This window comes from Molossus molossus, unplaced genomic scaffold (genome assembly GCF_014108415.1).
Source record: "Molossus molossus isolate mMolMol1 unplaced genomic scaffold, mMolMol1.p scaffold_m16_p_6, whole genome shotgun sequence".
NCBI classification, from domain to species: Eukaryota; Metazoa; Chordata; class Mammalia; order Chiroptera; family Molossidae; genus Molossus; species Molossus molossus.
The window spans coordinates 76774300-76800503 of NW_023425399.1; the positions used below are offsets into that span (position 1 = coordinate 76774300).

The 26204-nt window shown below is 44.8% G+C and overlaps 2 protein-coding genes and 1 non-coding gene across 7 annotated transcripts in view; 2 read left to right on the forward strand and 1 right to left on the reverse strand.

Annotated features, from left to right (window-relative positions):
- The first annotated feature begins 446 nt into the window (after positions 1 to 446).
- Positions 447 to 18369, forward strand: CABYR (calcium binding tyrosine phosphorylation regulated). Of its 3 annotated transcripts, none has more exons than XM_036244360.1 (6): positions 447 to 515; positions 5790 to 5962; positions 6058 to 6111; positions 12822 to 14078; positions 16063 to 16658; positions 18294 to 18369. In XM_036244360.1, exons 2-5 carry the CDS (start codon positions 5815 to 5817, stop codon positions 16647 to 16649), a joined length of 2046 nt encoding a protein of 681 aa, XP_036100253.1. In that variant the 5' UTR covers positions 447 to 515; positions 5790 to 5814; the 3' UTR covers positions 16650 to 16658; positions 18294 to 18369. The 3 variants fall into 3 exon arrangements, with proteins under 3 accessions (XP_036100253.1, XP_036100252.1, XP_036100254.1); XM_036244359.1 differs by lacking the exon at positions 447 to 515 and adding an exon at positions 1902 to 1952; XM_036244361.1 differs by lacking the exons at positions 447 to 515; positions 16063 to 16658 and adding an exon at positions 1902 to 1952 and having other exon boundaries at positions 18294 to 18347.
- A 28-nt stretch (positions 18370 to 18397) lies between these two features.
- The window catches only part of OSBPL1A (oxysterol binding protein like 1A), a 250172-nt gene continuing 242365 nt past the window's right edge, over positions 18398 to 26204 (reverse strand). For 2 of the 3 annotated variants that reach the window (XM_036244357.1, XM_036244356.1), the window contains exons 27-28: positions 24225 to 24315; positions 18433 to 19968 (exon numbers count right to left, since the gene is read on the reverse strand). In XM_036244357.1, coding sequence (XP_036100250.1) covers positions 19866 to 19968; positions 24225 to 24315 — 194 coding nt within the window. In that variant the 3' untranslated portion in view covers positions 18433 to 19865. Of the gene's footprint in view, positions 19969 to 24224; positions 24316 to 26204 lie in introns of all 3 variants that reach the window. The other variant, XM_036244358.1, reaches the window with a different exon arrangement.
- Positions 26020 to 26150, forward strand: LOC118619463. The gene has a single exon (XR_004957238.1). It is a non-coding gene; the product is annotated as a small nucleolar RNA SNORA44 (small nucleolar RNA).

The window sequence follows — 26204 nt, forward strand, 5'->3', positions numbered from 1 at the left end:
CATATAGTGTATATCATGGGGCCTCTGAGGAAATGCTGCTAACCCATCGGCTTTGTAAACCTGGAGGTTCCTGAGCTGAGTTTTAAGAAGGGCAGGGCACAGCCAGGTGAGTGATGGCTAGAAGGACGTCAGGCTCTGAACTTGATGAGCAAAGGCACAGAGGTGAAAACGTGTGTTCAGGACCAGTCTCGTCTAGAGAGGCTTGTTGGAAGCAGATAGATGGTAAGATGAGTTATAACAGGAAACTTGGACTTCCACAGAGGAAGCATTTGTGGGGGTTCCGGGGTAAGGGAACAATAGATAACAGTGGATTCACATTTTAGTTAGGTCTCTAGTGACTGAAACACAAGGACAAGAAGATTGTAACACAATTAGGAGTTCTGGAAATCAAAGCAGCAAACAGTGGTTTGAAAATTTTGGGTTAAGTGTTTTCATTAACAATTTGAATTTCAGAGGGACTTGGACAAAACCATCTGACAAAATGTGGAAAGAGGAAAGACTCACCTGAGTTCCAGGTATTCTGCACAGTACCTAACACCTAGTAGGTGTTCAAGATGACCCACCAAGTTAGACTACACAAGCATAAATGTCTCTAATTCCAAAGGACACCATACATGGGGTCTCTAATGTTTGTACTTTGGGGTTGTAGTAGCTCAGTTTCTTTACACCTTTGATAGTTAGACATCAACCCAACCATCAGAAATCAGGACAGCCTCATTTATTTCACTTTTACTTACCAAAGTGAGTCTGGGGACTGATGAAGGACCAAAAAAAAAAAAAAAAAACCAGCAGTACCATCTGCAGACTTATTACAATAGAGTCTAAAAAGCATTTTTCCTTTACTTTGAAAATGTAATCTTCATGACAGGAGGGAGCTTGTCTGCCACTAGTGGGCACTTGGTAATAGCTTAAACGAATGAATTAATACCCCCAGGAAATGCTGTGTGCAGCACAGATGGAGCCTCCGGGCTTCCACGTCGCCTCTATTGCAAAGTGCTCTGGAAGCCTTATTTTTTTCTGAGTTGAAAAATCATTTTTGTTTTTTTTGTTTGTTTTTTGTCAGATTTATGCCCTGATGATATTTAACAGTCGGTGTCTAGTACTTGTTGCTTTTTAAACATTTGAATATGGATTATTATGGAGGCTGCTTAGAATCCGGTCCACTATTATGTTGTTAGTCGCCCGGCACAGATACGTGAGCCTGCAGGGGTGAAAGAGCAGAGCGTGGGTCTCTAAGGAGCCAGTGTCCTTCGGTTTGGCGGGCCTGCGCCGACGTGAGCCAGTGCGCCTTGACTGGCCCCTGCTGCTGGAGGGCTGGTTTGGGGAGAATGGATTGTGGCTGAGGTATTGCAAGAATCCGAATTACAGAGAAACAGGAAGCTTCGGCATTAGTGCCCATGTTCTCGTCCCACAGGCCAGTCCCGCAAGAGGAAAAGTACTGAGTTGCGTGAAATTATTCTCTTTATACAAGGGTTTGTTGTGTGCACCGCGGCAGACATTCTTCTTCCAAAATGTGACTGGAGAGTAACATGAGGGGAGGGGTAGTATTAAGAGGAGAGGTGGTGGCGCGAGCCAGAACTGCCATAAATGTATTTCTCTCTCCTTCCAAACCAGCGCTTATTTTAGGTGGAGTGACCAAAAGCGCACACTGTCGCCTCGACCGACTCCCAGCCTCCTGGCAGTTTGGGGAGGCCAGTTTCCCTGGGGCGCTGGGCACTCGGAAGCACGCCTCCCAGGCCCATGGATTCCAGCCTTTGTCCCCTTCGGCTCCCCATTGGCTGGGGCCTCCGAGGCCCCGCCTCTGGCCCAGCCACTGCGCAGCGGCGGGGCTTTGTGACGCAGGCACTGACGTCCCAGGGGTATAAAAGGCCCGCTGGCTTCGCAGACTCCTCCAGGAGCCGCCAGCAAGGAGGCAAGGAGGAATCCCTGTAGAACTCAGCCGGAAGGAGAAGGTGGGGCGCGTCCGCCCTGTGCCCCGGAGGCAGTTAGGCTCTCGCGCTGTGCGAGGTGGGGATGGTGGACGGTTCCTCAAGTGTCAGGGAAGGTGGAGGGCCACCAGAGTGGGAGATCGGCGGGCAGGGGCCGGCCATCCAGTGAGTGTCGCAGCAGCCGGCCAGCGCCAGTGGGGCCGGGCGCCTCGCCTCTGCCGCCGGCCTCCTGAACCAGTTCACGCGGACGCGGGGTACCCGCGCTCCCACACTTCACTGCCCGCCCCACCGAACAAACTAGACTGCAAAACAAGCCCAAGCCCAGAGGGGCCCCAGCCCCCAGCCCCCACTCTAGGTCTCTAGGGAGTGCGTGGTGTGTGCTGGTTGCTTCCCGGGGCCCGAAGCCCTCACTCGGGCATAAAGGCTCTGTTTTCCCTGCGCCGGCGTCACCCCAGGGATAGTGGGCAAATAAAAACTCAGTCTGGCGTGGGGCTGGGGTTTGGAAAACAGGTTTTGACAAATACTCTTTAAAGGCGAGATTGGGAAGAATTATTAAACTGTCACGGTAAAGACCCTCGATAGTCTGTGTGTGTGCTCGTGGTGCCAGTGTTTCTCAGCTTGCTCCGGGCAGCTCCTTGTATGGGATTGCTCTGCATTCCTGGTCCCGGGGCACCACGGGCCCTGCGTGTTCTCGGGGAGTGGGTGAGGCTGCAGTGTGCCGCCTGGGTTGAGAAATACTAGGATCACTGCATAGCCGAGTGCCCAGCAGTTGGAAACACCAACTGCTAACTGCCCACGGAAAGGGGCTTTTGTTGGCTCCATCATGGCTACCGGTGAGCCATTTTCAAAGCATGACCTATCTACTCACACTGGGATGCAAAGGATGCCTTTTAAAAAATGGATACACACACACACATAAATATATATGTATCATACATATAATTACTGTCTGCCCCTTAACACTTGGCATGTGCACCTTCCAAAGCTGCACTACTGATTTTTAAAGGTGGTTTAATTCAGTAAAGCTCCTGTTGAATGAAATTCTGATAGTAACTTTTCATTAAGATATTCAGTACACTTAATTATATTTCAAAGGGTGGTTTTGGTCAATCCAGAATTTTTTCCTGACCTTTGGGAAGATGACGTGCTTTTAAACATTCAGCATTTTGCTCTGACACATTAGTTGCTTTTTAGTAGAGATTGGTCCCTGTATAATTGCTGTAGCTAAACTGCCACTTAACCCCATGAAGCTCATTAGTCTGTTTACTGTAGGGATGTTGTTGAGGACATAGTTCATTATATCATACACCGTCTCCTCCATATGAAGAGGACCCACAGGAGAAATCTCTCTTGGGTCTCAGTGTCCAGAATAGCTGTGATTCTCCTAAGCAACTGATTTGTTTTTTTTATCTCAGGATACCTGAATCATTTAACAAACTGTTTTCTATTTTGTGATGGCTGCTTGGTAGCTCAGGGGTTGATTTGACACCCCTGACCATGGCTTGTATTGGAATACTTACCTGTAGCTTCATCATCCTATGTTTCCTACCATAATTTTTATTTTATCTGGACTGATTTCCTCTTTTATTTCTTTATTTATTTGAGAGTGGAAGAGAGGGAGAGAGAGAGAGAGAGAGAAACATCGATGAGAGAGAACATCGACTGGCCACCTCCTGCATGCCCCCCACTGGGGATCAGGCCCACAACAAGAGCAAGTGTCCTGACCGAGAATTGAACCTGCGACCTCCTGATGCATGGGTCGACGCACAACCACTGAGCCACACTGGCTGGACTGATTTCCTTTTTAAATCTTTATTCTTTTAATCCTCACCCGAGGATATTTTTTCCCACTTATCTTCAGCTAGAGAGAGGAAGAGGGAGAGAGAGAGAGAGAGACAGAGAGAAGCATCAATGTGAGAGGGACACATCGACTGGTTGCTTCCCACACGACCCCAATCAGGGCTGGGAATGAACTGCAAGCAAGGTACATGCCCTTGACTGGAATTGAACCTGAGTCTCTTTGGTCCTCCGGCTGACGCTAACCAGCGAGCCAAACTGGCCAGGACTGGACTGATTTCCTTTTTAATTTTGTTCTTTCTGTGTATTTGTAAGCTGCCTTAAGTAGTTTTTTTAGAATGAAACAATGTACACACTGGTGAACACTTTAGGGTGGCACCCTCTGCAACTCTGAGAACTACACGTTTTCAATGCAATACCCTTGGGACCACTTAAAATCTAGAAAGGTGAGAGAAGGGAGAGACAGGAGAAAACTAGGGCACAGGTTAAGGAAGGATAAAGAAAAAGAGGTGCACATGGTGGTGAGTGGTGTAATACCATATGTAACTACACGTATTCCGATTGTTTTAAAAAATTAAATTTAGCCCTGGCCAGTTTGGCTCAGCGGTTAGAGCGTCAGCCTGCAGTCCGGAGAGACCCGGGTTCGGTTCCCGCTAAGGGCACGTACTTCGGTTGCAGTTTGTCCCCGGCCCTGGTTGGTCGTGCGGGTGGCAGCCACTCGATGTGTCCCTTCACGTCGATGTTTCTCTCTCTCTCTCCTTCCTCTCTCTCCCTCCCACTCTATCTGTACAAAAAATGGAAAATATCCTCGGGTGAGGATAAAAAAAAAGAAAAAAAAAAGAAAAAATTAAATTTAAAGCTAAAAAATGTATACTTAAATATTAATACACTCAGGGATATATTTAGAGAAATGAGATGGGGGGCAGGGGGAAAACAGTTTCTTGTAGAAACCCTGGTTTGTAACTCTCATGAATGTACAGAAAAGCCAGTGTCTGTGAGCTTTGGAAGGATGTTGTTTGGACACAGATAAATGAGCTTAATACATTTTTCTTGAAATTTTCTTGCACAAAATAGTTACTGAATTTTACAAAAATAGGTTTCGTTTGGTTGGTTGTTTTTTGTTCTTTGTTTTTATATCATCCTGGATTTCCTGGTAGGGCTTTTCCCATGAATTTCTATACTAGATTGCTCATCTGCACAGAAAAAGCTATTGGTAACGTGATTTTTAAAACTATATCTTTATTGTTGACAGTATTACAGATGTCTCCCCTTTTTTCCCCCATTAACCACCCCCCCCCCCCCCGCCTGCTTTCCCCAAACTATTGTCTGTGTCCATTGGTTATATGTATATGCATATACATTCTTTGGTTTATCTCTCCATCCCCCTTACCCCCCTTACCTCTGAGGTTTGTCAGTCTGTTCCCTACTTCCATGTCTCTGGTTTTGATCGACAGCTTATTTTGTTCATAATATTCCATAAATAACTGAGATCATGCGGTACTTGTCTTTCTCTGACTGGCTTATTTCACTCAACAACAACAAAATAAAACTAGACCACCAACTTATACCATACACAAGAAAAAATTCAAAGTGGATAAAAGACTTAAATGTAACTCGTGAAACCATAAATATCCTAGAAGAAAATGTAGGCAGAAAAATCTCAGACATCACATGTAGCAGAATTTTCACTGATAGATCGCCTAGGGCAAGAGAAACAAAGGGAAAAATTAATAAATGGGACTACATCAAACTAAAAAGCTTCTGCACGGCAAAAGAAACCCACTTCAAAATGAAAAGGGAACCCACTCTCTGGGAGAACGTATTTGCCAACAATACATTGGATAAAGGGTTAATATCCAAAATGTATAGGTAATGTGATTAAAAACAAAAAACAAAAAAAAACTACCATCAAGAATTAGCTCATTTTGCTAGAATAAATACCGAGATTAGAACTAAAGCTAATGATTTCAAAAGGAGATAGGTTTGTCGTAGAGACTATAGTTAAGTCATAAATATTTTAAGAAGGACTAATAAACTATAAGACTTTGTTTTTTTTCATTATAGTTGAAATTACAGACATCCTGCCAAAATGTTTTCTTCAAGGCCCAGACTTGTCGTACCTTATGGCCTCAAGACTCTGCTCGAGGGAGTTAGCAGAGCTGTTCTCAAAACCAATCCGCAGAACATCACCCAGTTTGCAGCAGTTTATTTTAAAGAACTTATTGTGTTTAGAGAAGGTTTGTTATTGCTATAGATTACATATTTGTTGCTGTGAAAATGCATTTTAAGTTGGGAAGTTTTTGTATCTGATTTCCTGTATTTGTTCCTTCAGGAAATGCTTGTCTGGATATAAAAGATCTGATTAAACAGTTTCATCAGATTAAAGGTAAGTATCACAAATGGTAATATTTCGTAATACTAGTTATAAATTATTGCATCAATAATAGCACACATTCACACTTAAAAAAAAAAATACCCACAAATATTTTGTTTAAATAATCACACTTATGTTTAAATAATCACACTGACACTTTATATTTTATTATGGAATCAGTTGTATATATTTTTTTTTAATATGGGACTGCCATTTTGGAAAGTTCTAAATCTTAAAAAGGCAAAAATGGGAAACACCTCTTGAAAACCATTTGGTACAATGAGACTTAAAACTGTGTAAACTATGACTCAAACTCTTTTCAACATGGTAGCCAATCTTTAGAGAAGTACAATGAACTTGAAGAGAATTGGATTTTGTAGTAAAAAAAGACTCCAAGTATAATGAAATACATTACTTCGGAAAGCTGTATAAACACTCTCCTTAGAAGACTTGTTTATAAAGAAAATTTAACCATCCTTTTTCCCCCGTTCCATGATAGTTAACTGTAGCCCAGATTGGAAGACAGAAAGTTAGTGAGTTTTCAAAGAATGTGGTCCCCTCTGGCCTCTTCGACATGGGGCTGGATATCTGCTTAGGAAAAATAAAGTTGTTTTATGTGTATATATGTAGATGTCTTATCTTTTTTTTTTTTTTTTTTTTTTTATCCTCACCCGAGGATATTTTTCCATTTTTTGCACAGATAGAGTGGGAGGGAGAGAGAGGAAGGGAGAGAGAGAGAGAAACATCGATGTGAAGGGACACATCGAGTGGCTGCCACCCGCACGACCAACCAGGGCCGGGGACAAACTACAACCGAAGTACGTGCCCTTAGCGGGAACCGAATCCGGGTCTCTCTGGACCGCAGGCCGACGCTCTAACCGCTGAGCCAAACTGGCCAGGGCTCTTATCTTTTTTTTAAACAATTTTTTTCTTTATTGATTTTAGAGAGAGAGTAAGGGAGAGGGAGAGAGAGAAACATCAATGAGAGAGAACATTGATTGAGTGCCTCCTGCATGTCCCCAACTGGGGATTGGGCCCACAACCTGGGCTTGTGTCCTGATCGGGAATCGAACCGGCGACCTCTTAGTGCATGGGTCGGTGCTCAACCACTGAGCCACACCTGCCAGGCGTAAATGTCTGTCTTACGTGAACATGAAACCAAGTGGACAGCAGAACAATGAAAAAGTCAGAGGGGGCGATATTAGAAAGGCAAAGTTTACATGATGAAAAGTTGGGAAGATCACTATGAGCAAAAGAGAACATGTTGGTTAAATCCTAAGGTCAGGCACCCATGTCTAAAAGAATGGTAAGAAAAAGGTTTTGGCAGAATTTGGTGGAGAAAATGGAGACTCATGGTCAGAGTGGGAACTAACTAAACAATTCTTGCTACATTGGCTAACCATTTGGGAATGATCATAGAGAAAGGTCGCATTGGTGCTTTTCAGCCACTTTTATTCTCTACCACTTTGGTGATGCTAATCGATAACATGGACAGGATAAGGAGAAATCAGGAGTGAGACCTAGGAAAATGTAAAAATCATGATGGTTTGGACCTGCAGTAAAAGAGACAGCACAGCAAATGCCCTGGCCAGTTTGGCTCAGCGGTTAGAGCGTCGGCCTGCGGTCCGGAGAGACCAGGGTTTGGTTCCCGCTAAGGGCATGTACCTCAGTTGCAGTTTGTCCCTGGCCCTGGTTGGTCGTGTGGGTGGCAGCCACTCGATGTGTCCCTTTCACATCTATGTTTCTCTCTCTCTCTCCCTCTCTCTCCCTCCCACTCTGAACCAAAAAATGGAGATATGTCCTCGAGTGAGGATAAAAAAAAAGAGACAGCCAAAAATAGCAAGATTAAGAAGAGCAAGAGTCAGCATTTGAGTGAATTGCCGTCCAGTCATATTTTATCGTGCGATCCGGTCTCTCCCAGCGGGGTCCTGAGGGCGTTCTCAGTTTGCCACAGGAAACAGGTGTGGAGTTGGCTTACTACCAGGGTATCCAGACAAGGGCTAGGACTTTGACCCCCTCCCGCTTCCCATGAGCCTGGACTCCCAGGCAGTCGGGGTTATTGCCTTTGTGCTTGTATCCTCGGCGCCAGGAGCGTGTTTGAGAGCTCGGCAACGTGCAGTCCTGTTTGAGCATGGTGATCAAGTCGGCGACTCTAAGGCGGGAGCTAACTGGTAGCCTTTGAAGCTAAGTTGTTTACTGAAGAATTTACCCACCACTCAGCTTAGCGAGTAGACTAAATTAATGTGGAATTTGGTCCACATCTCAGGGTTCAAATGAACATGCTGAACTGCTGGAGCGGCCCTGCTCTCAGTGGAGGTCAGGGATAACTACAGGTGCCAGGGAAATTGGCACAGCGCACGGACGGTCCTGAAGGGATGCTCACAGTGTGGCTGTAGAACAAGTTGCCCTGTAGGCAGCCAAGAGGAACGCATGTTCACCAGGAAGATGGGCAGGTAACATGGAAGTTGAGTGTTGCTATCTAATATCAGTTTAGCTCATTTATTTGCCTGTTGTTGTTACCCAAATAGAGAGACAGTATCCATTAACTCAGGTCCTATGATAGAGACAGCATGAGTCTACCTATATCCAGAAAAGCATCACTCTGGCTAAAGAGGGACTGTCTGCCGATACACAGGCACCATGAGCTTCCCACTTGGTGTGGGCATTTCCTCCCCTGAGTGACATCCTCCTACCTTCTTACTGGTTTAATTTTCCAACTGCTCTTCCCGTGGGAGCTCTGGATAAATCTGGCTGCATGGTTGCCCAGTTCTCTACAATAAAAATGTTGGGCCCTGGCCAGTTTGGCTCAGCAGTTAGAGCGTGAGCCCTCAGACCAAGGAGACTTGGGTTCAATTCTCGGTCAAGGGCACATGCCTGGGTTGCAGGTTTGATTCCCAGCCCCAGTCGGGGTCGTGTGCAAGGCATCTAACAGACGTGTCTCTCTCACATCTATATTTCTCTCCTTCTCTCTCCCGCCCTCCTTTTCACTCGCTCTAAAATAATCAATGGACAAATATACTCAGGTGAGCATTAACAACAACAACAAAATGTTAAGTATAGCAGGTGACATCTTAATAGAACTTCCCTTATGTGGATCCCAGTTTTAAATATGGATGGTAGCACCTAGAATGCCCTAGATGTTCTACTGGTCCCAAGGATTGTGGCTGTCCTAAGCTTTCAGTGACTTGCATTATGAGGAAATAAACCATTCTTTGAGGACTAAGTCAAGTGGCCCTATTTCTGTTTTTTTAGTCTCTTCAATGAGGCTAGATCAGCCTAAACACAACCCCAGATATTAGGACTCCATGATGTGAGCAAGAGGTCACTACACTCTCTACCTAGTGCATCAGTCCCTACTCATCTCCCTTTATCAGACTGGAGCATGAAAGACGTGTGTTTCATTAGAATACCCGGTGGGGATGCTGTATCCAAAGTTACTCCAAATTGGTTGGTTCGCTGCCTAGAGCATTACTATCAAGCTGCCCGTATGCTCGGAAGGCATGGAGATAAGTACATAGCATTCAGTTTACTTGATCACGTCATCATGGGATTTTTCTTAGAAGGAGCCCCATTTTGGGGTGGCCAATCGTAGGACCAGTCTTCCAGCCTTGGACATTTTATGTCGAGTCAGGTGTGGATAAGGGAGGTGGAGAAGAAACAGACACAGGGGTAAACTTTTCTCACTTCTCGTTGTTTCTCATCACCCCTCCCCCATTTTCCAGAGCCTCGCATCTGTAAGATGGTCTCTGACTCTGTCCAAGCCCTAGTTGTGGCATTTCACCCGCATGTGCCCATTTCCAAAGTGGCTCATGCTCTGAAACACTTTCTTGGATCCTCATCGTGTTTCCCTGCAATTTGATTAAACAGATCTTACAAAAGAGAAACATCTGTAACAAAAATAAATTAATAAACATTGAAAAAAATTTCTAAAAACATTATGCGGCCATGCCCAGCCAGTGTGGCTGAGTGGTTGAGTGTTGACCCATGCACCAAGAGGTCCTGGTTCGATTCCCGGTCAGGGCACATGCCCAGGTTGTGGGCCCGCTCCCCAGTGGGGGGCATGCAGGAGGCAGCCCGTCGATGTTTTCCCTCATCAATGTTTCTATCTCTTGCTCCCTGTCCCTTCCTCTCTCTCTAAAAATCAATAAAGACAAAAAAAAATTAAAAAAAAAAAAAGGATTGCCTGGCCAGTGTGGCTCAGTGGTTGAGCATTATTCTATACACCAAGAGGTCGAGGTCGCTGGTTTGATTCCTGGTCAGGGCACATGCTCAGGTTGTGGGTCTGAACCCCAGTGGGGGGCATGCAGGAGGTGGCCAGTCGATGTTCCCTCTCATCGGTATTTCTCTCTCTTCCTCTCCCTTCCTCTCTCTAAAATCAATTAAAAAAATATTTTTTTAAAAAAAGAACAAACATTATGAAAGATTAAAACAAAAACAAAAACCCAGATCTTACTACTGTGTGAAGCAATGACAGCTCTCCCATCGCTCAGTCTTCTCAGGAGAGTCTCTAACCAACATGAATTATTAATTGAGGGGATTTTAGAAACTCAGACACTATTTTAAGGCAAAAGAGTTGTCTAAGTTTCACTACTTAGTATATTCTAGGAAAAGGAAGAAGGAATTTATTGAGTTCTTGTTTTGTCCTTGCCACTTACAATATATTTTGCCACGTAAGACAACTTTATAAGGTACGTGACATCATTGCAATATTACCCAAGAGAAATGATGCTTGGAAGTGATTAAATAAGTTGGACGCTTCTCAATATTAATTGGTAGAGTTAGAACCTAAACGTAGTCTCCCTGGTAGCATGACTCATGCTCTTTCCACAGTGGAGTAACAGGCTAGGATCCCCCTGGAAAACCGTCAGTTCTTGAGCTGAAAGAGTGAAGGGAGAGGGACTGCAGCTGCCTCTCCCCACACTGTCTCCCGCTGTCCCACCTCCTCCTCCTCCGTCTCACTCAGACCCTGAAGCCCACACTGGGTGAATTCTGACCTTTCCCCTTCAGAGTGGCAGGTGAGATCCCAGCCCCGCTGTCACCTTCCATTCCTCTAAGCCCGAGTCCACTTTCCAGTGTCAGCCTCTCTCGGCTTCCCACAGCGACAGGAAATAACCACCTCTTCTGGAGACTCGAAGGCCCAGCCCACCTGGATCCCCGAGTTACCCTGTTAACTTTTCTAACTGATCCTGAACATTCCTGGGCGCCATGTGATACTCACGAACTGCGGCTGATCATCAGGCGCAGTGGTGACTCCCTTGCAGCATAGCACGTGTACATATCATTAAATCTATCTTGAGTTATTTCAGTTTCTTATGCGAATTGTTTTTCTGCATTATTTTTACAGTTTATTACACATACTGTGTCTATCCACTATTTTTTTTTTTTGAGGAAGAAAGAGAGAGAGAGAAATATCGATGTGAGAGACACATCGGCTGGTTGCCACCCGCATGACCCCAACTGGGGCCGGGGACAAGCCACAACCGAGGTACGTGCCCTTAGCAGGAACCGAACCCGGGACTCTCTGGTCCAGGGGCCAATGCTCTAACCACTGAGCAAAACTGGCCAGGGCTGTCCACTTTTTAAACAAACAAGGACTATATCTGTTTCTGGACTAACAGTACGAACTTTGTGAGGCTGTGGCAGTGCTGCTTTCCGGGACACTGCCTTCAAGCAAGGCGCTACTGATGCTTTAACTGGACGGTATTGTGTCAAAACGACCCTTTTATTTATTGAGGTCTTGCATTTTCCTAGACAATGTGGTTAAGAATTTCATTACCAAGGTAGGAATTTCATTAAGTTTAAAAAGGTTTGGGCCCTGGCCAATTTGGCTTAGCAGTTAGAGCGCTGGCCCATGGACCAAGGGGTCACGGGTTTGATTCCTAGTGAAGGGCACGTAACCTGGGCTGCAGGTTCAATCCCTGGCTCCGGACAGGGTCGTGTAGGAGGCAAACAATCAATGTGTCTCTCTCACATAGATGTTTCTCTCTCTCTTTCCCTCTCTTCCACTCTATCTAAATAAAAAGAAAGGAAGGGAAACTATCCTCAGGTGAGGATTAACTAAAAAAAAAAAGGTTTGAATGATTTTCTGGTGATGCTATTGGGGAAGGGGCTTAAGTCCTTTATGCTTCTCCATTCTGGTATGATCAATCAGTTGGGGAATAGTCTACACTATGAAAGGCAAATAAATCATTCAGTAATGGTATAGTCAAGAATTGAGGTCAGATTGTCAGTCTAGGGATGGAGACATGGGGCCAGGATTAAGAAGGAGGGGCTGGCTGGGGTGGGAAGCAGATAAGGTAAACCCAAAGAGCTAGGAGAAAAACCAGGTTGCCAAGACGAGGGCAGGAACACGAATACAAGAGTCAGTATGGAAAGAAAGACCCACCTTTTTTTTTAGTTTTCTTTTTTCTTCATTGATTTTAGAGAAGGAGGGAAGGAGAGAGATAGAAACATTGATGAGAGAGAACATCGATTGGCTGCCTCCTGCATGCTACTTGGAGTCACTAATTTCTAAGGAGATGAACTGAGGGAGGTGTCTTTTCAGTGGGTAGGACAGGAAGCTTCATTACTTTCCATATTACATCACAGATGTAAAATAAAGGAAAACTCTTTTGTATGTGTGTATATAGTATTGGCATTTGAATGTTTAACCTATTACTGCTTTCTTTAAAATTCTTCATTTGGGGAATCTATGTTTATTGATCGCATGGCTGTTATTTTAGTTGAGAAATGGTCAGAAGGAACGACACAAGAGAAGAAACCAGAATATGCAAAAGAACCCAGAGTAACACCCACAGTTTCCAGAGAACCTACACGGATGGAAAAATCTACAGACACAGAGGAGGACAATATAGCTGGACCACTATTTAGCAACAAAACCACTCAGTTCCCATCATTCTGTGCTGAGCAGTTCATACAGCCCGAGGAGACAGCTAAAGCAGTCCGTGAGCCTTCAAAACCATCCACCCCTACCACCTTACCCTCATCACCATCTCCAGCAGATGTCCCACCAGAGTTTGCCTATGTCCCAGCTGACCCAGCTCAATTTGCTGCTCAGATGTTAGGTAAAGTTTCATCTATTCATTCTGATCAATATGACGTTGTAATGGTGGATGTGGCAACAAGAGTGCCTGATGTTTCCAGCAAGGTGCCGAGTTCAGAGGCTACTGAAGATAATGTGGTGGCCGCTTCTGTTGTGTATTCTGGAGAGGGGTTAGCAGTGCAGGTTGTGAGCCACGCATCTATCCATGTAGATTTGGGTTCTAACTCTAAAGACAAGGTTGAACCACCAACGGCTTCCTCATTCCCCTTGCAGGATGAACAAGAACCTCCTGCTTATGCTCAAACTCCTAAGGTCTCTCTGCAGGCTGATGCTGGGGTTACATCAACTGTTCATATATCATCTATCTATAACGATCAGCCTGTCACTGAAGGAGTTACTAATATGGAGCAAACACCAGAACCAATACTTATCCCTTTTACTGCTCGTCTTAAAGAGACTGAGCTGACACCACCAGTTAGTCCCATACTTGTAAGCAAGACAGCCTCACGCATATCTGAGAAATCTATAGGTTCTGCAAACTATGCACAGTTGGCGGATGCAAAACATGATCCCTCAGTACACATGGAGGCAGAAGCAACCATTCTGATCTCTGACACCTCTCTGAAAAGCCTGCTTACACAGTCCCTGAATGCAGAGGGCTCTACCAAAACAGTAGGCTCTGAAAAATCTCTGCACCTTGAAGTGGAGATCATTGCGCTAGTCCCGGGGCAGGAGGAAAACTCTGCACCCCAGGAGATGGAGGTCCAACCTGTGGCCTCTGGGGAAGCCGCAAAAGCTGGGAACTCAGGTGCATTTGTAAGATCATCTAGTGGCCCCCCCAGTCCTGCTGCAGAAGGTCCTACTGCAGAAGGTCCTACTGAACCAGAACTCGAACCAGAAGGGGAAGCAACACCCGAACAAGGTTTGACGGAACCAGGTAAGCAAATTAGATACTTACAAAATGAAAAATTACATTAAATTACATTTCAGGTGACATCTGTATTTCAGGTAACCATCTAGGAAGGCTCCCTGCAGACTGGTCAAAAGTCTTTATTTTTAATAGTTTTTCAAATGCCAAACCTATTTAAAGGCTTTGTTGTATTTGAGATTTTACCCTCATGAGTGAATTTAGAGTGACATCAAGACATAGCCTCAGAGTTTGATCGGCTGGCACCTGCGTGTTAATCTCCGACCGTGTCAGAGTGAAACATGAACCCGTTAGGTCGAGTCACGCGACCCGAGCACGCCTCCCGCGGAACTGTAATCCGCGAGGTGCTCCCTTGGCATTTCTCACTGGTGACTGTAAACTCCAACTCCAGCAGTGCGTTTACATAGGCTGTGGCATTTAAAAAGTGGACGAGATGGTGGTGTGTTTGACTCTGCTTTCGCACCGAGTCAGGAGAGCTCTGCAACCAGGTTTGGGGCGCTGGGTCAGGCGCTGGCTCCTTCCTGCTGGGAGTTTCCCGCCGCGGAGGGGACAGTTTCATAGCCGGATGGAGAGAAGACAGGGCAGGCTGAAGTTCTGTCACACGGGGGAGCAGAAAGGACAGGCGGCTGAGCAATACAGGACTCGGCGGGGATGGCTGGCCTCCTTCCGTCAGTTCCCTCCCAAGTGCCCTCGCCCAGCTGCTTTCCTGACTGCTGTGAACTGTCATCACTGCTTCCCTGTGACACAGACGTGACCGTGTCTGCCCACCCTCCTGCCCCATCTCGACCGGCTCAGGGGCCCTTCTCCCTTGTGGGAGAGATGGGACGTGCATGAGCCAACCTCTCCCATTCCTCTTGCAGACTCTCTCAACTTTTGACTCTTACCAGGGCCAGGATGAGGAAGTGTTTACAAAGCAGGTGTTTAGAGGTCAAATTCTGTCTGGCAGTGTGGCAGGGATTGCACAGCTGGAGGCAGAGGCAGAGGCCGGGGCCGCACGCGTGGCGTGGCGGGAGCAGCGTTCACACCGAGTTACTGTGCTCGGGTGCTTAACTGTCTCAAGTAAGCGCTGAGAGGTTATTGTAAAAAACACTGAAGACTTGGCTTGTGTGTTCTTTTTAGCTTCGAAAAACATCCAAGTATCCGGTTATTGAAAAGGCACCAGCTTGATCACGTGCAAAGTGGTGGCGGTTTCTTTTCGGGAAGGAAAGCTTCCCCGGGGTGGGGGGCCCGTGGTCAGGAGGCGAGCCTCGCGCACCTGGGCCCAGGGCCGCCTCAGAGCTTGTCTCCTCCGTCCCAACCGCCAGCACCCGGTGCTCCAGGACCGCACCGTCTGCACCAGGCAGACCAACCCTGACACTCTCCAGTCCTTGGGGAAGTGGGTGGGTGGCATGCCTGGACCTCCCTTTCCTTAAAGAACCCGTGGGACCAACCAGCCTTTCCCTGCCACCCAGGCAATGGTTTCAAGCCTTGCTTAAGTGGTCTCTGGGGTTCTAAGTCTTAGATTGTATGGTGACAGATTAATGGGAGATAATAGGGCCTGTGAAGAGCCAAAGATAATTTGATTGTGATCAAAAGATGATGCCTAGTACAGATTTCTTTAGTAAAGAAAAAATTACTATGCAGATACATTAACCCTCTTTTCAATGGCTTAAACAAATGGTCCCGTCGATTTGTTGGCTGCCATTTCCCCTCGAGGGCCTGCAGTAGCCATGTCTGAAGTTGAGGTACCTGGAGACAGCAACTTGGAATGCGATCGCTGCTTCGGCCCGTCCGGGCCCTGCCGGGCTCTCGCTGCGCTGCTGTTTCCAGCCGCGAGAGCCTCTTCCTTTCACATTGCCAAACACAATTTATCCAGCTCTCTCTATAGCATGCTTTATGGCACATATTACTACAGCTATTTACTTATATGTAAAAACATTTTACAAAGATATTTCTGTGCATAGCGCCTGATACAGAGACCAAACCTTTAATGCCTGCAAATTTTTTTTTATAGCAATAGCAACAAGCGAAGCAGGACAACCACCACCATACTCTAACACGTGGACCCTTTACTGTCTAACTGATATGAATCAACAAAGTCGCCCATCACCGCCACCTGCACCTGGGCCTTTCCCCCAAGCAACCCTCTATTTATCTAATCCTAAGGATCTGCAGAATCCACCGAAGGTTACTTCTCCAACTTATGTGATGATGGACGACTGCAAGAAGACCTGTGCCCCACCTTTTATTTTAGTAGGTTCAAATGTTCAGGAAGCACAGGATTGGAAGCCTCTTCCTGGACATGCTGTTTCCCAGTCAGATACCTTGAAGAGATTCGCTGCAGTCCAAGTACCCATTGCTGTTCCTGCAGATCAGAAATTCCAGAAATACCCCCGAAAATCCCTGAATGCTAGTCCTCCTACAAGTGGACAAGATGGCCCCAGGCCAAAGAGCCCAGTTATCCTTTCTGTTGCTTTCCCAGTAGAAGATGTAGCCAAAAAATGTTCAGGATCTGGTGACAAACGTACTCCCTTTGGAAGTTATGGTATTGCTGGAGAAATAACTGTGACTAATGCCAATATGCACAAAGCAGAGAATTAAAACTGGCAGGTAAATTTTCCCACCATATGTGGACCTTAACACACTTCTCAGCATTTTGATTTGTTGACCTGGAGACTGAGATCTTTTTAAAAATTGATTGAGCTGTGCAGTGAGTTAGAGCATACTCTGATTTGATGAGCATCTCCAGTGTCCTTACCACCAATTACCAACCTATGCACCGTATGACCCGCACCAAGGACTCGGTGCCTGACCCGTGAACCCATCAACCCCATCACCTTTGAGTACAGGTTTCTGTGTGTAGCTCCTGTGGAAGATGCTCTAAAAGGGGATGGCTTTTATTTTTTTAAAAAGGAGTCTTATGTGGAAATGCACAGTTTGGCATGTTTAAGGGGTGGGGAGGGGCAGACAAGCCATAGGAGCTGGGCACAACTGGAGAGCGAGGCATGAGATGAGATTATACATGGAATACCCAGTCAATGCGGTGAGTCTGTTCCCTCTCGAGACTGAGTATTTAGAGCAGAATGGACAGACTGCAAACACATTAACGAGCTAGAGACAAAGTGGAACTAAACATAGATAAGGCAGTTTTATATCACTCATTTTAAAATTTCTCATTCAACCAGTACTTAACGCCAGCGCTAGCCCCTCCACCCCACCCCGTGTATAGGAACCTACACCTTAGTAGTGGAGGAGGAGAAAAAGTACATTACAATTTGTTAAGTATTATGCAGAAACAAGGTACAGTGATACCTTGGTTCTCGAACATAATTCGTTCCAGGACGGTCGAGAACCGAATTGTTCGAGAACCGAAGCAATGAAACCAATAGGAAAGCGTGACTCCACAAAGCGTGACTCTCTCTCTGCACTCACACTGATGACGCAAGCAAGGCGCGCTGGGCCGAATGAACGCCATTCGGCTCAACTCGGCTCATCTCGGAAGTTCGAGTTCCAAATATTTGTTCGGATTCCGAGACAAAAGTTTCTCGAATCTCTGGTCGAATACCGATTTGGTCGAAAACCGAGGTATCACTACTGATACAGACCCTCCTTTATTAGGCTCAGACATGCTGATACCTGAATATGAGGGGTCAGCCTTGCAAAGAGCCCAGAGTCCGAGGGCAGGAAATCTTGGGAGCTGCAGCACTCGAGCAGGCCAGACGAGATGGGTGGGGACACAAGAGGAAGCAGGAGACTTGAAGAGACACTTGGATTGAGTGAGAAACCAGGGCAAGGATGGATCCGCTGGCTGGCTGCTATGTGGGAAAGGAGTACAAGTCAGGAGGGGTCGTTAGAAGCAGGGAGACAAGAGTATAGAACACAGGGTTAGACCTACACACCAGTGAGTTCAAACAGTCTGGGAATTTCAAGCTGAATATCTGATGTACAAAAGCTAAATTTCATTCACAGACAGGTTGAAGTACTATAATTACTATATTTAAGGTGGTAATTCTAAGTTATCAATATATCTTAAAGCTACATGCATTTCTTATTTATCCCCTTTTTAGACTTAGTGGAATTGTGAAATCCATGAAATGCTAGGATATTTCAGTGCAAATGCACAGGTAACTTAGTGACAGAACTTGGAGGGTATACATACTTTGCATTTCTGATGTTCTACTCATTTCACATGTTCAGTTTCGTGATGAAATTTAAACAATTCACTACTTACATTATTCCTAACAGATGCTGAAAATGAGGCTGCCTGAGTCGACGTTCGAGGTGGAGTCTGCCACCAAGCGTAATGTATCAATAAACTTCATGCAAGCATAGCATCTTGTATTCTTATTTTTTATTTAGGAGGTATACAAACAACCGAACACAAAAAGACCTTACATTCTTTCAGACCTGTGACACAGCTCGTGCATACACTGTGAAAAGAACATTCTCACTCTAGCTTTTTTTCTAGCCAGGTATTCCCATCTGGTAATTCTGTATTTGGCATTCACACCAAACGAGGAGTAACCGCGCTATGATACTGTACCCCAGGGAATACCAAGTGCCCACTGACTGCTCACACTGTGGTGCTGGGCGGCTTTCTCTCGGGCTACAAGGACTTCTTTGTAAGGACATTCTTGGGATATGTAATTTGGGATAGCATGAAGTGGCAACATTAGTACATTTGGAAGTTTAAAAGAAATCACACTTTTTTGAACATTCTAAAGCCTTTATTTAGCATTAGGTAGATGATTTCATTATAACACTTGTTAAACTTCAAGACAGCAATGCAAATAATTTACTGGCAGCTACCTAGGACCCCTGGAGCAATATCTCAGTCTGGAATTGGGTGGATAAATACCATATGATTAATGTACCCCAATTAAAGGGGCAAAGCTACTTGTACAGTAGGTCTCCATACATAGTTAAGTACACAGAGGCCTTGCAACCTTGAAAAGCACAAGACCTCTTATACAATTTGATACTTATAATACATGAGTGCAACTTAATTTCTCTGGTGGCGCTGGCCACAAAGTTGAAGCATTTATAAAGGTTTGTTAGTACGTAATAATGGTGATTAAAATCTATTTCTAGGGCATTTTTGTGAATTGCTAGATTTTATACATATTTTCAATTTGAACACGTATAATTAAACACTTCTTAATTCTAATGGCTGGTTACAGAATTGTAAAAAGTAAATTCAGAGCACTAAAATAAGCAAATGAAATACCTTTTCAGTTCAATTCTTGAGAATTTTCAAGTCAGGAATACCTGTTCTGACTAGGCATTTTTTTCTTTTTTGGAGGTAGGAAGGGGGGAAATTGAGAGGATTCATTAGAAGAAAAGCCATCTTATCAATGTAGTCTTTACAAAATGACATAACCTCTGCATTTGAGCACATAAACATTGTATAGGAGAGTCCTAAACATTTCAAAGTTACATCTAAAACATTCAAGCAAAATAACTTGATTTGGGATTACTATATAATTTCATAAAGCTAAAGTTACATTTAGGTATAAACCTTCAGTAAATGTGGCCACAGCAGCCGTACAAAGCATATACTCCAGCAGTTTCTCTGACCTCTATATAAAATAGTATTCCAAGTAGTATGTCTGGATAGCAAAATTACCCATTTTCTGTAAGACTCTCATCACCGGGATCACCTATGCCCTACTTTGGTGGGTGAAATGCACGTTATGAGCAGGGTTTTTTTTTTTTTTTTTTCCTTTTGAAGATGAGTAGAAACCAAAGAAAAACATGTAAAAACACAGGTTTAAGACTTATTTGTAGATCAGCCAGATGCCCTGACTTGTCTGTGTTTTAATAAATGTCAGGCAAATTACTGTAGTTTCTGTCCCAGTAGCTGCCCGAGTAAAGCCAGTCCTGAGCTCCGTTGTAGGGATTAGGACCTTGATGGAACCACCTGTTTAAAGAGAAAAGACAAGATTTCAGGGGAAACAGTTTGAAATCACAGGGTACCTGCTGCATCTCCCGACGGCAGCAATTCATTCTGGGAGGGATTTCCAGAGTGTGAAGTCACGGTTTTCCCTTTACAAAGCAAGCATGTAGAATAATGGTCCAAAACGTGTACTGATACCACGCAAAAGGTTTACAGACTTCCCACAGCGTTTAGCAATGCAACTTAGCAGAATTAGGATCTTCTGTCTAGCATGGTCGTTAGATCCAGTATTTTTGTCTAATTGTTCATCCTCTCACCCCGTTCCTTATCTTCCACTAGAAGCCATTCTTTTAAAAGCAATTAGAAATAAGGAAATGGGATAAAATTAACTTTCACAGCATACCTGCAGTAATGTATCAAGTGTCCAGTTCAGAGTAAATGCCCCCCAAACCCTTAAAGCTCCGTTTTTCAAAAGAGCTGAATGTTAGAGAAGTTGAATAACTTGCCCAAGCTAATAACCGATATCAAACTTGAGACTGATTTTAAAGACTGTGATTTTCAAATATATTATGCTACACACAATCCACTGAAATTAATCTAGTCCAAACCCTCCTGGGTCTCATTTTCTCTGTGCTCATAGGATTCTTAGGTTCCATCCCAGCTTTGAACATTCTGACCTGTCTTACCTAATTCCAGAAAGAGCTGCTCTAATCATTTTCTTGTCCTTTAAAAAACGCATGACCCATTTCCCATAGTCCCAGCTTTCTTTAGGAAATGGAAATGCAAACCTACTTGTCCAAAAGGATCACAATGAAATCTGCGTATGATTTTGTTTTTAGAGTAACATTAAAATGGTCTTAAATGTCTTTGCCATTCTTTCCAAATAAATTGCTTCTAAAAATATTTAGCAATTAAGAGTGAGGTTAGATTTGTTTGGTAAGTCCCAAATGTTCCTATACTAGAGAAACACTAAAAACCCTGAGAGAAAAAAACCCTTCAGACTAGGCCAATTCCTGGAAGGATCATACATATCGTAAATGCCCATTCGACCAAATTTTCTAGAATAACATTACATCAATTATTTAGCTTTTGGGACTTTCTACTAATTAGAAAATGCAAAAGTCGCCTTAGATGATCAAGATACCTATTATTCACACTTTGGTAACCAAACTAGAAATATATGAAGGAACCATTATTTGATCAAAGTCATAGAATTTTTGTCTAATAATAAGTATATAGTTATATTTTCTTGGGTCTCACAAATCTAAGCTGCAGAGCACTTCTTAGTCAGGTCGAGCCGAGTCGAGCACTGCAGAAAAGCTGGCCTCTCCCTGGCCGGTGTGCTCCGAGGTCAGAGAGCTGGTCCATCGGTCAAGGGCACATACCTGGGTTGCAGGTTTGGTCCCTGGTTGGGGCATGTGCAGGAGGAAACTGATCAATGAGTCTCTAGCACATTGATGTTTCTCTCTCCACACCCTGCCCCTCACCCTCCCTCCCTTTCACACACTCTGAAAATCAATGAAAAAAAAAAAAAAACCTCTGGTGAGGATTGACAAAGAAAAGCTGGCAGATCAAAATAATTTTAAAATTAACCCATCTTGCGGCCCTGTGCTGTATTTTGCAAAGCATCACAGGCTTCTTCCGTACAAAGTGGAGCGGAGGAGAAGGGCGCAACGAGACCTCTAGCAAACCGACAGATTTAACAGCAGAGCATGGCTTCTCGTTCACACGTCAGTGAAGTTCTCCAAGGCCATGTCTGCAAGCCTCCCTTTGGGGGTCACTTGTTCTTGGGGAGAGTTTGAACACTGCACCACAGATGAGCACCTTGGAGGAGATGGTCAGATGCAAAGGAATAGGGCTGCTTTCAACTTCTAGTCCTAATGTTGAGCACTCATGTCTGGAAACCTCTGCCACTACCATGACAGCCCTTCCACATACAACAAAGCCCAGTTCATTGCTCCAAGTCAAACATTTTAGAGAAGCACAGATAACAGGAAAGAGGAGGAGGGTGAGAGATTACTTTGCTACCTTTTATTCAATAAGAATGAAAGTCGTGGGTCCCTATGAGTAAAATAACCTTCTATGAACTATCAATTCTGCACAACGCTCAGATTGGGAGAGGTGATGTCACCAATTCTTTTTTGCCTCTTCGCCCACCTGCCTCTCCTCCTCTTCAAATTCTGTCTCAGCAGTTCCCCACTTCCTCCCGACAGTCCGCTTACTGAAGTCTGTGGGCGCCTCTAGGAAAATGGGTCAGGATCCCAAACAGCCATTTTCATAAGCAGCAACCACAGTCTATACCCTGGAAAACCCTGGAGCCCAAACTTTCTTCAAGGGGGGAAACAAATATTAGCAAGAACATCAGCTTTCCATGCGGGAACTTGGGACAGGTTACAGGACATTTCCGAGTCTGATTTCTTTGAGGCTACTGTACCCAAGAGAAAGTGTTCCTTTACAAAAGTGACCTCCCCCAGCCCCTCACACCGAACCAAGCTGTTTAAACACACAGTGTCAGTGACGAGAGGAACCGGTCTGGGAAGGTGCCATCTTACCACCAGAAAAGTGCCCAACACACACTGCTTTGACAAAGGATGGTAGGATCATTCTGAAGGGGTGCATTCACAGAACCACGGTGCTGGGACACAGCTGTGGACGAAGGCACGTGGAAGGCTCCAAATGGCAGCTCGCAACGGACCTTCTAGTTGTTACTTTCAGGCGACAACAGAGCTGTTTAATGCATTGCTCTCTGAATGTTAAGACTTTATCTGACAGTAAAAATTCTTTCTGGGCTTTTCACTTACATTGTATACTTGAAAATGTGACCAGAAAAATAAGAGTTAATTAGAAATATAGGACAAAAGTGGGGTTCTATGCAAAAGACTATAGAAATAATGATAAATGTATCAAATCTTCCCAAAGGGATCACGGTAAAGCCCATGAGGCTTTGCCGGAAGGACGAACGAAGCGGGGGCTGCACCACGTGTGGCCCTGCACAGGTCCCCTGATGGAAACACGCCGGCAGCTGCTCTCCTCTGCCACAACGGAGGGCTTTCTAGACTGAAGGTTTCCAAACTGTACTGAACTGAACGGAGTGTAGGGACCCAGGCTACATGCAGGTGGGAGAAGGTGAGGCCCGGCCAGGGCCCTGCCCTCAGCCCACCACCCACCACCCACCATGGAAGCTGTCTGCACGTGTCCGGTGTTTGCAGGTCCTTTGTGCATCGCTGGGAAAAAAGATGCTGATGCTAACAAGTCCAAACACCACTGGACTGGATGATATCTAAGGTCACTTCTCATCCTAATAATTATCTTTCTTTGAGATACAAAAGGACTACCAAATAATATCTGCTGAAATGCTTGCGAAATTATATTTACACTGGCTCTAAAGCACCCATCAAACATCAAGTTGAAATCTGAATTATGGGACAATGGTTTCTATTATATGATACAAATGTAGAAAATGTTTTTATTCTATTATTTATAAGCGATTCTGTTACTCAAAGTGGTTCCTAAGTAACTCCCGAGTCTTAAAAAAAAATTTTATTGTCCACTTTCTATTTCTGAGTGGGGTCCAGAATGTTCCTTTATATAAACTGTATTTCCATACATGTTAAATTCCCTGTGTTTGGAAGAGTAAAGACACTGTTTAAACATCCTTGAAACGGGATGCATGTCTAAGCAGACAGCCCTGTGATTGACTCACATAAACAAACAAATGGCTCTGAACCTGTTTTCATGCCAGAACCTACGGTTCTGATTTTGCTTCCCCTCTTACATATGGATAAGGAAACAAGATCGTTTTCTTAATTAGCATTTAACTGTGATAACTGTGTGGGGGAAAAATATTTTTAAATCTTTGCCAGAGGATATTTTTCTATTTATCTTCAGATAGAGTGGGAGGGAGAGAGAGAAACATCGACGTGAGAGAGACACATTGACTGGCTGCCTCCCACACGACCCAACCAGGGCCAGGGACAAACTGCAACTGAGGCATGTGCCCTTGACCGGAATCGAACCTGAGACTCATTGGTCCGCAAGCCGATGCTCTAACCGCTGAGCCAAACCAGCCAGGGCCGTGTGGAAATATTTTAACTTCAATCTCCAAAGAGTCCTTTCCCTTTGTCACACGCGCAACTCCCCCAGCTTGAACACTCAGTGGAGAGAACTGTGCTCTCAGGCCCGGGAACAGCTTGGCCGGGCTCTGCAGTTCAGCAGGCTGACAGCCGCCCGCCCCACGCAGCCGCCTGCGGCCCAGCTGCCGGGCCCGCGGAACCACGCACCTCGTCTTCCAGTCCTCCTCCGACTTGGACCTGTTTTTGCGGGCTGCTCTTTGTTTCTCCTCAAGTCGTTTCTTTTCTTCACTAGCTTGATCTAAAACAAGAATATCAATGGAAAACAGCTATTGTACCAGGAGAGAATGCCATCCACAAGTATCGGCACAACTTCTGTGCCATCAGAACGCCAACGCACGTCAAACATCAAGTTAAAACTTTAACACGGGCCTAAGTTCGTAGCCAGAGGAGGCCTTCAAGACCCAGTCACCTCTTCATAACCCACGGCCTTAATAACGCCTGCATTTACCAGAAAGAACCTGCCTGTTCTTAAGGCCAAAAGGATGATGTTATTAACATGCTTTAAAAACTGGGTGGAGAAACTGAGTAAATGTGAACTTTTCTAAATTCTTATGAGACCTCACAGAGCTCCTGCAGATTCCATCCGTAACAAAACTCAAACAATTATCCAAAACGCTGCTGCACTGTCTCACTGACCATTCAGAGAGAGCATCAGAGTGTTTAGTCAGAACAGGGTTCCCCACATTGGCCCTGTTGACAACTGGAGCGGATTCTTTGTGGGGGGCTGTCCTGCGCACTGCAGGACGTCCACTGCACCGCAGGCCTGCCTACCGCATGCCAGCCGGAGTTCCCTGGTTGATGACCGAAGTCTCCAGACACTGTCAATATCTCTGGGGGAAGCGCCCCCTTGTGAGAACCTCTGAATTAAAATAAATTTAATACTGAGATAAAAAAGGTTTCAATTAACCAAGGGGAGGCACAGCTGTTTGAGGCTTAACAGGTGATATTTAATTCTAAAATATACAGTACAATAATTAGAACATACGTTAATGTCAATAAAGGTGTTATCGTTTTCTCTTCTTCCTTTCTGACATTTAAGATATGCTTTGGGGGCTCAGCTGGATAAACATTGGCCCATTCACCAAAAGGTCACCAGTTCGATTCCTAGTCGGGGCACACATCCGGGTTGTGGGCTCGGTCTCCAGTGGGGGGGGGCATGCAGGAGGTGGCTGGTTGATGTTTCTCTCTCCCTCTCCCTTCCTCACTCTCTAAAATCAATTAAAAACAAAAAAGAATCCTTCACTTAAAAAAAAAGATATGCTTTTGTTTAGAACACACTGATGGTTGCCAGCGGGGAGAGGGGAGGGGGTGGGTGGAAAAGGTGAAGGGATTGAGAAGTGAGACCGGTGGCTACAGAAGAGTCACGGGGACGGGGAGTACAGCACGGGGAATGCAGTCAATAATCCTGCAATTACTATGTGTGGTGCCAGACAGGCATTAGGCTTGCCGAGGGGATCACTTCGTAAGTTATATAAATGTCTAACCACTACACTGTAACACCTGAAATTAACATAATATTGAATATCAACTGCAATTGAAAAATAAAATAATAAAAAAATATATATATATACACCTCTGTTATATACAGTATATTCAATTATCAGGGAGTACCACTGAAATAATGAATATGAGCTAATAAAGGCTACCTCAGATTTCCAAGTTTAAAATAAAGTTACCAAATTTAAATAAAAAAAGTTTTAATATTTTTTCTTTATTGATTTTAGAGAGAGAAGAAGGGAGAGGGAGAGAGAGCAAAACATCGATGAGAGAGAACATCGACTGGCCACCTCCTGCACACCCCCACTGGGGATCGGGCCCACAACCTGGGCATGTGCCCTGGACAGAAATTGAACTGGTGACCTCATGGTGCATGGGTTGACGCTCAACCACCAAGTCACACCAGCCAGGCTTCAATCAAATTTTAATTAAAAAATTTCTAAGACAGCATGTTTCCAAGGGCTGTGGCTGGTTGTAGCCATGGGCTCTCCAGCTGCATACAAGAGCAACCTGGAGGGACCCCAACAGCTCAGGTCAGCACAACACCTGTGGCTGCAATCCACCTTTTCTATAACGTAATAAAAAAATTCTAAGAGAGACTAAAAATGCTGGTACTCCAATGATGCTAAC